General features: G+C 39.6%; 1 protein-coding gene across 1 annotated transcript in view; it reads left to right on the top strand.

The window, feature by feature from the left end:
* The window catches only part of ADCY3 (adenylate cyclase 3), a 2,166,879-nt gene that overhangs the window by 938,201 nt on the left and 1,216,189 nt on the right, over positions 1-12,489 (top strand). Inside the window, exon 3 of the mRNA XM_044062394.1 lies at positions 8,366-8,496. Within this exon, the coding sequence (XP_043918329.1) occupies positions 8,366-8,496 (131 nt within the window). The remainder of the gene's footprint in view (positions 1-8,365; positions 8,497-12,489) is intronic.

Here is a 12,489-nt window from a genome sequence, read left to right as displayed (position 1 = left end):
TTTACCTAAGTAAGAACACCTTTAGATGAATTGTTATAACAATGATTTGAGTTAGGTTTTAAGGTGTTTAATTTGTGATGATTTATGTTGTTACGCATCATATACATATTTTTCAGATTTAGGTACGACAATGTTTTTAAACAGGTATTTTTACCTTTTAATGACTAATAGATTGGTTTAATTTAATTGGAATGAGTCATGTGACTTTCTGATACACTATTTAATCTAGGTTAATTTAACACAGAACTGTTTGACTTTGAAGAAGCTCGGTATTGACCGAGCGAAAGCGCTTGTTTTTAAAGTATTGTCCATGGTTTTTTACTACATTAAAGGTGGTTTTACTTATAATATTTTTGTCAGTGAGTTCTGGGTCCTGTTACTGCGTGGCACTACTTAAGCTCAGGGGTCGCCCTTAGAAGGCAAGCCTGGCTGCGCCTGTGTCACTTTGCAGAGGCCTTCAAGTCTTCCTTCACTGACGCCCCTTTGATGGTTCCTCTTTGTTTGGGGCCAAAGTGAAAGACATCCTCACCAGGTGCAAGCAAGAGGGAAAGACCCTGTCTGCCGTAGGGGTCAGTTTTTCCCTTCCTTCTAGGCCTTATCCCAAGGCCCAGCTGGGGGGGGGGGATATGGTTCAAGAAATCACAGCGGTTTTTCCTGCTGCACAAGTTGAACCCCCTTCCAGAGGCAGGGGAGGGGGGGTTATTCAGGGAGACGTCGCCCCAGAGACCGCGATTCCTTTCGTGGCTCTCCATACTCTCCTTCCTGAGGGTGTGCCCGACTGCGCTTATCTGGATCCAGTCGGGGGTCGAATTTCCTTATATCCGGAAGCCTGGGAAAGCATTACCCTGGACCAATGGGTATTATGGATAATTTCCGGAGGTTATCTCATTTAATTTTCATCAGAACCCCCGCCAACCAGAAAAATCCCAGACGTACCACCCAGTCAAAGGGATCAAGCAGCCTCAGAGGTCTCTCAGCTGTTAGAAAAAGCAGCCATCCAGTGTGTCCCCTCAGACCAAATTGGATTAGGGACTTACTCAAGATTCTTTTTGTGCCGAAAAGAACAGGGGACCTGAGACCCATACTAGATCTCAGCCAACTGAACAACTATGTACACAAGTCCAAGTTCTGTATGGTCAAACTACAATCGATTCTCCCATTGTTGGGAGAGCAGGTATGGATGTGCTCCATCGACCTCAAGGATGCTTACTACCATGTGAAAATGGACAGGGCATCCAGGAGTCACTTACACTTCCGGCTGGGAGCCAGCCATTTCCAGTTTCGAGCCCTGCCCTTTGGTCTCACCACAGCCCCCAGCGTGTTCCCCAAGTGTATGGCGGTGGTGACGGCTCACTTGAGACATCAGGGATTCCAGGTGTTTCCGTATCTGGATGACTGGCTCCTTACCGCTCCCACCAGGCATCAACTAGTTCAAACCAGGGACGCTACCATCACTCTATGTCACCAATTGGGAATAACAATAAATTGGGAAAAATCTGCTTTATTGCCCTCGCAGCGTGTCACCTTTATAGGAGCAGAATTAGACACCATTCGAATGCGAGCATTTTTACCGCAGGAAAGGATCAGAGTCTTACAACAACAGATACACATGCTGATGCCCCTGAGACAAGCGAAGGCAAGATGGGTTCTCCAGCTCCTAGGGACCATGGCAGCAACAATCATGTTGGTCCCTCTAGCGAAATTGCACATGAGAATTCTCCAATGGCTCCTCTTTGTTCAATGGTCTCTCCAAAGACTTGCACTGTCTGATCCCATCTTGCTCACGGACAGATGCAAGCAGGACCTCGGTTGGTGGCTGTGCACCAACAATTTGGACGGGGGAAAGCCCTTCGATCCACCCATCCCGGTTGCCACGGTGACCACGGACGCCTCCCAGATTGGGGGGGGGGGCATTATCTTGGCAGGACAGTCCAAGGCACGTGGCAAGAACATGAGATACATCTGCATATAAATGTCCAAGAGATGATAGCAGTGCTACTTGCATTGCAGGCACTTCAGAATGTTCTTCCTCTAGGGACGATTGCGATACACTCAGACAACATGTCAGTAGTGTGGTATCTAAACAAGCAAGGGGGAACCACGTCTTACCCTCTTGCAGAGAGGCCATGCGAGTGTGGCATTGGGCAGTAACTTCCCAACGGTTTCTGGTGGCAACGTACATTCCGGGGAAGTCCAACGTGATTGCGGACAGGCTAAGCAGAGCTATTCTGATGCCTTCTGTGGTCCCTGAATCGCCTGGTTGCAGAGCGAATCTTCAGCAGATGGGGTCAGCCATGCTGCGACCTTTTTGCCAGCCCCCTCAATGCCAAATGCAGCAACTACTTCACGCTGATCCCCCCACAGGGGGGAGTCACCTCTGCTTTATGCTTTCCCTCCGTTTCCCCTCCTGTCAAAGGTGATTCAGAAAGAGCAATCCTTGGGAAGCAGAATCATTCTGATTGCTCCACACTGGCCTCGCCAAGTTTGGTTTCCCTTTCTTCAGCAATTCATTGTGGATACTCCTTGGACTCTGGACCCTCAACCAGATTTACTGACACATGTCGGTACAGTTCCACCCCTCCCTGATGACCCTCCGGTTGATAGCCTGGCTACTCCACTTCCATCATTAGTCAGACTTCATAATTTCTCACCAGAATTGGTTCATATATTATCGTCCTCTCATAAACCATCCACTAGAAAGATTTATTATAGTAAATGGAAAAGGTTTTCTATCTGGGCACATACTAGAGGCATTGATCCTTACACAGCTCCAATCGCTTTAGTACTGGAGTTTTTGTCTATGCTTTTCCGTCAGGGTTCCGCATCAGCCACCATCAAAGTTCAACTGGCAGCGATCTCTAATTTCCACGTATCGAATGAGCATAGTCTCATGGTGCATAGACTATGTAAGGCGTTCCTGAAGGGTACTCTGTTGCTCCGTCCCCCGGTGTCCGAACCTATCATGCCCTGGGATCTCAATTTTGTTCTACAAGCCCTTACTTTACCACCTTTTGAGCCTGCAGCTACCTACGAATTGAAATTCTTGACCTGGAAAACAGCCTTCTTAACAGCAATCACTTCAGCAAGACGAGTTTCAAAAATTCAAGCCCTCTCTATCAAACCTTCATATTTAATCTTCCATAAAGACAGGGTCTCTCTTAGACCAAACCCTTAGTTCCTTCCTAAAGTGGTTTCTCTGTCTAACCTAAATCAATCCATTGAGCTGCCTGTCTTCTTTCCCACTTTTCTAACAAGGCAGAATTTAGATTTCACCAGTTGGATGTAGACAGGCAATTACACTTCTATCTACACCGAACAAGAGATATCCGGAAGTCTGACCAACTTTTTGTTTCCTTTTTGGAAAACCGAATGAGTTCCCCAGTCTCCAAGGTCACCATGTCTAGATGGATATCTAGTTGTATCTCTTTCATCTGTCAAGCAGGAGGTAAAGATCTGCCATTTCCGGTCAAGGCTCACTCTACTCGGGCTGTTTCCACATCCACAGCCTATCAAGCCAGATTGTCATTGGATGATATATGTGCTGCAGCTACTTGGGCTTCTCCTCACACATTTGTTTCTCATTACAAATTGGACGTGGTTTCCAGGGGCAGGTCTTCCTTTGGCTCCACAGTTCTCAGGAGTATTTTCCTATGAGCCACCCAGGATGTAGGTGCTAGGGACGCTGTCCCACGGATAAGAATGTAGGCGAGATAGGACTACATAACATCAAGACGTTATGTACTCACCATAACGTTCGATGTATGTAGTCCATCTCGCCTCACATTGTTACTTACCCTCCCACCTTCCCCCTTCCTGGAAGATTTGGAGGTTAGGTTGTTATCTGCAGAGTTCCCTTGCTTAGCTTATTCTTTACCTGGATGTGATGTGTGCATGAAGTACAAATGAGTTTCGCAGCAAACTAGATCTGGGGATATGGAGCAGTGCACCATGGGATACCTGCTTAGCCCAGCCAATGAAAGACTTCGAGCTAGTAAAATCAGCCGAGTCGGAGCCAATATTCGGCTCCGAACCCACGGGTAAGAATGTGAGGCGAGATGGACTACATACATCGAACGTTATGGTGAGTACATAACTTCTTGTTTTCTTCCTTTTAAACTGGAACAAATGTAGCAAGCAATTCAAGCAGTTGTTGCAGTTTATACCCCACATGGAGCATAAAAAAAAACAAACTATATATATATATATATATATATATATATATATATATATTTTTTTTTTTTTTTTTTTTAGGTTGTAGCAAAATGCATGCTTCAGTTTAGGTCTCACAGAGAGCACTACAGCGCTCAAGTTTTAATAATAAAAAAAAACTAACTTTTTTTTTCTTTTACTGTGGCAAGCTGTTTGCTACAAATGTAATGAGCAAGTGTTGCAGTTATGACCACACCATGCTTGATTGCAATGCAATACTGGCTTTTAAAAGCCAGGATACACTAAAGATCATTCTGGATTGAACACTTTGCACCTGGGCCATATGCTGAAAGAAGGTGGGACACACAGTTTTAAGTTCTTAGGTATAGATGTAATTAATATATGCAGGCATACGACTAGAAAATATTGTTATAATACAGAAAACAGTGAATTAAAATAGATTTTAAGGCTAAGATCACACGCTGGTAAGGGGCTTAATAATTATTTTTCCTTGAAGCCTGTGTTAAAGCAACACAAGCTAAGGCATAAGTGAATTGTGCATAAATTATGGAGTGTAATGAGTTTCAATTAGGATTGTTTGGTAATTAATTGATATGTTCAGTATTCTTAATGGCTGTTTTAAAATTTGTTGAAGTGATTTTAATATATATATGTTTCGTATTTTGTCGGTTGTATTTATAAAAGCTCTCACCTCAATAAATTTGAACATTGCTGGTTTATACTTATTTTTGTAGTGTCTTTTGGCTGTGTTTCAGTGCTGAATTATTTCTGTGGATATACAGGTTTAAATGAAGTACATGGAAGACAACACTATAATGATAAATGCTTTTAAATTTTTTTGTGAAAGAAGTGGTATGAAACTGCTGACAGATTATTACTTGTCAAAATGTGTGCATAGAGAATTTTACTAAGTTGTTAAAGAGGAGTGCACTGGGAAAATGTTCTTGTAGTTGGAAGTTTGTGCTCAAGAAATGTAAGAAAGTGTTGATCGTATATGCAGTTTATGAAAATAGGTGTGGTTAAAGAAGATAAAGCTATGTATTATATAAAAGTATTAAAGCCATTTGCCAGGATATAGTTTCTATGTAACCCAAAGAATGTGCAAACCCTTACCAGTAGTGTTTGCAGTGCTACAAGAAACTGTTTGTGCTGACATTCATAAAAGTAGGCAAAAAGTAAAATTTGTAGTATTAGAAGGTGCGGTATCAAACAGTAACAAAAAGAAATGAACAGGGAAAATGCTGGTATTAATGAATTGTGACTGAAAAATCTGTTTTGTTATGAAGAATTGCATAATTTTTTTCTGTTGTTCATTGTAATACTTAAAAGGCATGGTGACCAAATGAAATGTTAAGATATTATTTGTCCTGAGACAATATGATTACTGCTTCCTACTAAATTTTGTAGTTGCTGCCAGGTGAATGAAATCTGTACCTGTTGGAGGTTCCACTTTTTGGTGTGATAAGGAAATCCTCAGCAGAAATTAATGAGTTTTGTGAGGAGCACGACTCAGTGCAAAGTTAAAACAATGCATGGTATGAAAAGGGAGCCCACAGCAGAAGTGGATGGTTTGTGTGAAGAGCACATGACTCATTGTAAAGTTAAAGAAATATGTGGTGTGGAAAGGGAGTCCACTGCAGAAGTAGATGGTTTGAGATAGGAAAGCTTTTCTGAATTAATTTTTTTAGTTGCCTGAATTGTTTGCTGTTGCTGTTCACTTCAATCAGTAGGCTTTCAGACAGCCATGTGTGACCTCAAATTTTGATTTAGGAATAACATTATCGGCAATGCATTTGTAACTATGTTAGATATATTTCAATTACTGGAGCTTATGTTTGTAATAGCTTTCTTGAAATGATAGTTTCCCACCAACAGAGTTGTAGCAGATGTAAAATACTTGATGTAGTTCTGTTTTATAAAGGTTTTGGACTTTTATAGAGTGATCTGTAGTCTATTATCTTTGGTATGCATGTGCGCTTTAGCTTCCTGCCTGCAGCTGTATTTATTTTATCTTCAAAATTTCCATTCATTAGAGCTCATTGACATGAAATACTGGATAGAACTTGTGAAGCATATTGTATAACAGGAACACAACAGCACATCCACTTCTTGATTAGCAAACAAAGTACATATAACTAGCTGTGCTGCTACAACATTGCACTATGAGAACTGTTTAGGGTAAGAATCCTTGTCTCTCTTTGATGTGATCCCATGTTTTTTATTCTATTTGGGTGTATATTATCCTTAACTGCATTTACAAATATGAGCTTATTATTTTCAGTATACTTCACTAGTTGATTATTATGCTCTTACAGCTCTAGTCAGCTGTCAGTCCCAAGCACAGTAAGCCCCAGCATGTTCACATAATAAATATTCCTCTTCAAAGTCATAGTTTTTACACCATGTTCCATTGTCAGTGAACTAAACATGACCTTCTCTAATGAAGGCATCATAACCCACCCATTCCCAAACCACAACCAGCTATACCAATGTTATCATTGCCTCAGGTCATAGTAGTCAAATCTTTGGATTCCTTAGTTCGTATTGCATAACTTTCCATTGGTTGCCATTGTTTGTATATTGGGTTGTGGTAGCTGGGCTGTTTAATCCTCAGGTCATTCTTGCATTCTTTCCTTCATTGTATATAGTTTTGCAGTCATTTCCATTGTTTGTATGTAAAGTTGTGGCAGCTCGCCTGTGTACTTGAACAAAAATGTCACGATTTTATTTAATCACACGATTTAAGCTGAAGCTATTGGAGGACAGGAATGGTCTTTATCCTATGACAATTTGATTTGCTTACAGGACATAGAAACAGTACATATGTGGTGTGCCTCCTGCATAGCACAGTGACCCAGCATACTGCATGTCTCTAAGATACAGGGAAGCAGTAAAATGCCATCTGTACCTCTTGCCCTGCAGGTTAAAAATAAAAGCACTCCTTCCACTTGCTGCATCAGGGGGACCAAGCAGTTAGCACTGCAGTGAGTGGTGGGATTATGAGGTTGTAGAGATACTGGGGGATGAAACTAGGTCCTGACATAAGAGGTGGGCGCATCTGTTGAGGCCATGTAACTTAAAAAAAAAGAAAGTCAGTCTGATGTTTTGGAGACGCATAGTTTTCCTGAATAGCAAGTCCCCTCTAGTATATTTTGTTAAACACAGTTGTTAAAAAGCACAAACATCTGAAAATTATGGGGCATCAGCCCACACTGTCAGATTGTTCAGTAGTAACTCCATCAAGAAAATATCAAAGATATACATTACGCATCCCCACCTCTCAAAAACACACTAAGCAAATGTACTGCATCAAAGCCTTCTTCTTTTGTTATGGTTAACTGTAAATCAGCTGTTTCCCCTCCTGTGTTATCTTAGGAATGCTTGATAGCAGAAATAGTTCTTCTAAATCCATTTACAGGAATATGCACTTTGTCAGTTGAAGAGCTGTCATTCAAGAAAAAGTTTTGCTCCTTTTAGTTTGCTCTCACAAATTTATGTTTCCACTAATCCTGACAACCTCTGTCATGTTTGTATGCCACATCAGTATATGCTTACGTTTGTATAACATTAAATTCTGACTAACCCACAGGTCCACATTTTGTCACTTGGACTTCTGTTGTAGAGGATCACCACATGGTGCTGGTCTCCAGTCCTGTAACACCAGTTTCAGTTCAATGACATGGAGATTTGTTAGCATCTTCGGGTATAGGTTGTTTGTTCCTCTGCCTTCTTCTGCTTTAATGCTTGCTGCTCCTGCCTTTTTCACTTTTTCACTCTATCCTCAGAATTTGGACTCTGCCTGTCTCCCAGTCTGTCTTATAGACAGACACTCCTTTTCTTTAGTGAAAACAGAGAAGAGTTGTACATTATTTGCTGTTTTTTTTTTTGTCTTTAACTGCTTCTCTGTTTTCATCAGCTTAAGCATAATGATGCAAACACATTTGGCCATTGCCTTGGTTGTGAATAGTGCTCATTCATATTTTAGTTTCTCAGCTGTTTGTAGCTCTTTTGTGCATTTGACATCATCATCGCCTTGATTAATACACTGGACAGACACTAGATTTTAACATAGCATTGATAGCTAGTAAGGTAACAGTTGTCACCCTGATACTTTTCTGGTAGTTAATTGGTGTAGAATGATGTTCCATCCTCCTTGCAGTATTTATTAGTCCTGCTCTGTTATTGTCCTTAACAGGAAAGGCTACTGCTGTCCATTCTTCCAAAACACATTGCTGATGAGATGTTGAAGGACATGAAAAGAGACCAAAAACAAAAAGAGCTACAGCAGTTCAATACCATGTACATGTATCGGCATGAGAATGTCAGGTAAGGAAATATCATTTTAGTGTCAGTTACTGAATATGTCTGTCTGTTGATCAGAAGGTATATTGTTTTTTCATGTGTCATTGGAGAATGCAAAGTAACAAAGGCCTGACTTTCTTGTATATATATTCCTGTAAGCCATTTCCTTTGTGTTTGCTACAAAAAGTTATTATCATAAGGTGTGTCAGTGGAAAAGGAAAATAAGGTAAGCATTGCACTGTGACAGAAAACACATTCTGTTTAGCAGAATTAGTAATACAGTGTGCTGAATTACTGACATCACAGACAACCCATTTTTGCCATTGTACTGTGTGGTGCTGCAGATAATGCAACATTTTTGTGATTTGGGATTTAATAAAGGAATCTGCAAAGCTAGAGGTAATACATTCATAAATCACACCTTGTTTATTTTTCAGTCTCCACGGGGTTCTGTTTGCTTGTATATTTTATTTGATCAGTCCAATGTAATCACTTGTTTGCAGTAAATATCCATCTAGAATCTTTGTGATAACACAGGACGTGACTTCGTAGAGTGCCCTATGCAGGGAACAGATAGAACTGGGCATTGGAGACCATCGGTATGTCAGACTTTTCCAGGCTGCTAAACTCAACTTGCAACCACCATAATGAACTTTTCTGTGTAGCCTGATATTGTACTCATGTCCTGCTGTGCAGTGAAAGCTTCCAGACACAGTGAATGGTCCCAACCTGCTTCTGTACCATGGATTAAAAATGCCACATTTTGAACTTAATTTGATATACAGTTCCTTACTTCTTTCTTTTACAACTGTTTTTAAGATTTCTTTATTGTTTCCTCTAAATCTTGCCTTTTCTTGTGGACGTTGCTCTTTGTGTAGTCAAAGGTTATGTCAGTAAGTACCCATGTATCAAACAAATTGCCTCTGCAGCTGAATAAAGTGTTTGGTGTAGGTACATTCCTGGGGAGGTGAATGGGAAATGGTACTGTGACGATATGAGGTAGTGCCAGCTATGCCAGAGAGACTAGGCAGTGCATGTGTAACATACGCCAGCATAGCTAGCTGGAGTTTTGTAAAGAATATTATGTAATTTGCATATCAAACTGATTTGTACAGATGCTTGTGTTAGAAATATGTTTGTAAAGCTGCTTGTGATAAAAATGTGTCAACATTGAGTCCTGCTGGACAGAAAAGAAATATACATTTTTATGAGACTTTCCTCTTGTAACAGAGGATGCTGGAAGGGAAGGGGTTAAGCTTAGCTCAGCCTGTCCTAAGAAAAATAGCCAGAAATTAATTTACTCACTCCCCTTTGCCACAAGATGTTAGTGAGTCAAACCAAGTTAGGTTGCGAAGAATTGGTGTTCGAGGATGTGCAACAGCCTAATAGTAGAAGCAAACGGAAGAGGCAGCTTATGGGCGAAGAAGATGACGCCGGCGACTTTTCCGAGGGCTCAGCAACTAATTTCAATCCTCTAATTACTCCTAACATTCTGGGTGTTGAATCTGAAGGGACTGAAGTGATTAATGAGCGTCGTGGAACAGCTGCAGGGGCTCAACGGAAGAAACCGACTCGTACGGACTTAAGCAAAGGTACTGATTGTTCTAACCATATCAGCACTAGAGACTGGTTGAATAGGAATATAGACTTTGGTATGGATACACACGTTGGTTTGGACAGACAAGAAGGAGAGACTTATGTGGTTAAAATTGATAAACTTAAAGGCCTTATGACTAGATTCAAAACTTTACATATAGAAAATGCATACTTATTAGAATGCTTAAAAAAGGAAATTGTTCCAAAAGGTCTTCGTATTTGTAAGTATCCAAACAATGTCACCAGTGGTTCTATTTTTCATAAAAACTTGCTCAAGGTATTTAATCAATGTGGTTTGGATGTTATTAAATTAATAATAGAAGAAAATGAAAGAAATATTAAGTGTTTGACTAAAGACATTGATGAAATGGATGGAGCTATTAAAAATGACCTAATATTTAGTATTAAGGAAGAGAAGCAACAATATTATAATATTAGGCATGAAATTGATGAAAAATGTAATGTGGTTATGCAACGTAAAATAGGTAAATTACACAGGGACATTATGGAATATGAAAATGGGACTAACTACCCAGAACCTAATATGTCTAAAAAGAATGTTAACAATTATGTTAATAATAGGAAATGGAATAAACCCATTTACAGTCATTCTGATTTTCAGAATGATCTTACCTATGACCAAGATTTCCCTCCTTTAGTAAGGGAAACAGAAGAAGTATACAGGCCTCACAATTATAGGGAAAATTTTTACAGGAGGGGGGGGAGAAGGGGGAGGGGGAGGTATTGATTAACACCCTCTCTTCAAATAGCCCGAATTTGGATAGAAATGAAGTATATGATATTAATGTTGTAAACAAAGTTATTCATACATATAAGGATTTTTCTATTTACAATTATGGTAATTTTGATGTTAAGGTTAACCATTTTAAATTACTTAGTAAAGGTTTTAAATTCATTCCTAGTTCAAAGGGTGACACCGCCACCACAATTCTGGATACCAAGTTGTTTATGCGAAGAATAAATTTGAGTGTTCTGGCAAGCAACAATGGTTACAGTAGTGACAATAGAGTTACAAAATTGAAAAAGAAATCTACTTTTAATCCACCCTTGTTACCCCAGTTAAGAAATTTTGAAAGAATTTTGGAAGAAGGGATCAGAACTGAACATAATAACATTAATAGGAAGATATTTGATAATAACTTGAATAAAGATGAAAAAGAGGCATTAATGGAATTAATTAATGAGGACACTATCAGAGTGATGAAACCAGATAAGGGGGGGGGTGTCGTCATTATGGACAATATAATCTATGAAGGAAAGATGAACATGATACTAAGAGATGAAACAAAATATTCAGTGGTCTCAAAAAATGAGGTAAATGTGGCGTATTTTCGAATAGATAATATGTTGAATGACTTTGTGTTGGAAAAGGTGTTAAAGCCTGAACTACACAAGTTTTTAACAGTAGCAAAACCTAGGATGGCCACTATGTTCGGAATCCCGAAAGTCCATAAAAATGTGATGGACCCACCCCTAAGACCCATAGTTACTGCAGGGGGGTCAAAAACGGAACCCCTAGCAAAATACATAGATATTACAACCAAGCATATATGGACAAGTAATAGAGTGATTTTGAAAGACTCATGGGATTTTCTAAAACAATTAACACCTGAATGTTACAGCACTGACCTATTATTCATAACTATAGACATAGTGGATCTTTTTTCCTGCATACCACACACTTGTGGAATGAAGTGGTTTGAGGAATGTGTATTTTTGGACAAAACTATGACACAAGAAGATAAGATTTTATCAGTGGCACTCATGGACACCGTCTTAAAATACAATTTTTTGTTATTTGATGGTGAATACTTTCAACAGAGGACTGGGGTGTCTATGGGTGCGGCATGTGCACCAACATATGCCAACATAGTTTTGTCCAAATGGGAAGAAAAATATATATTAAAATCAGAGTTTAAGAAGGAATGGATCATGTATAAAAGATTCCTAGATGATATAGTTATTTTTTGGATAGGGGGGCAAGAAAGATTCAAGGAATTTCTGGAATATATTGGTAAAACTACTAATTTCCTTAAATTTACATATAATGTCAATCATGAGGTTCTACAATACCTGGACATTGAATTGGTTAAAAATAACACGCTGAAGTCATTTTCATCCAGGGTATATAGGAAAAAAACCTATGTAAATTCTTATTTGCATTATGAAAGTGCGCATCCCCTACACTGCAAGCGTAATATAGTTAAAGGGCAGTTTGTGAGGGGATCAAGGATGACTACCCTGGATGAAGACTTTTTGGTTGAATGTGATACATTGCAGAAAATGTTCATTGAAAGGGGATACCCAGAGAAATTTGTAAAGGACATTAGAAGGGAAGTGGAAATAGGTAGGGCAGACAGATTTAAACCAATTATGGGTAGGATTGAATTTAAAACAACA

Source organism: Protopterus annectens, chromosome 2.part1 (assembly GCF_019279795.1).
Source record: "Protopterus annectens isolate FY-2018-M chromosome 2.part1, PAN1.0, whole genome shotgun sequence".
Classification (NCBI taxonomy): Eukaryota; Metazoa; Chordata; order Ceratodontiformes; family Protopteridae; genus Protopterus; species Protopterus annectens.
The sequence above is the reverse complement of the archived record's forward strand: the minus strand, read 5'-3'. Positions and strand labels throughout refer to the sequence as shown.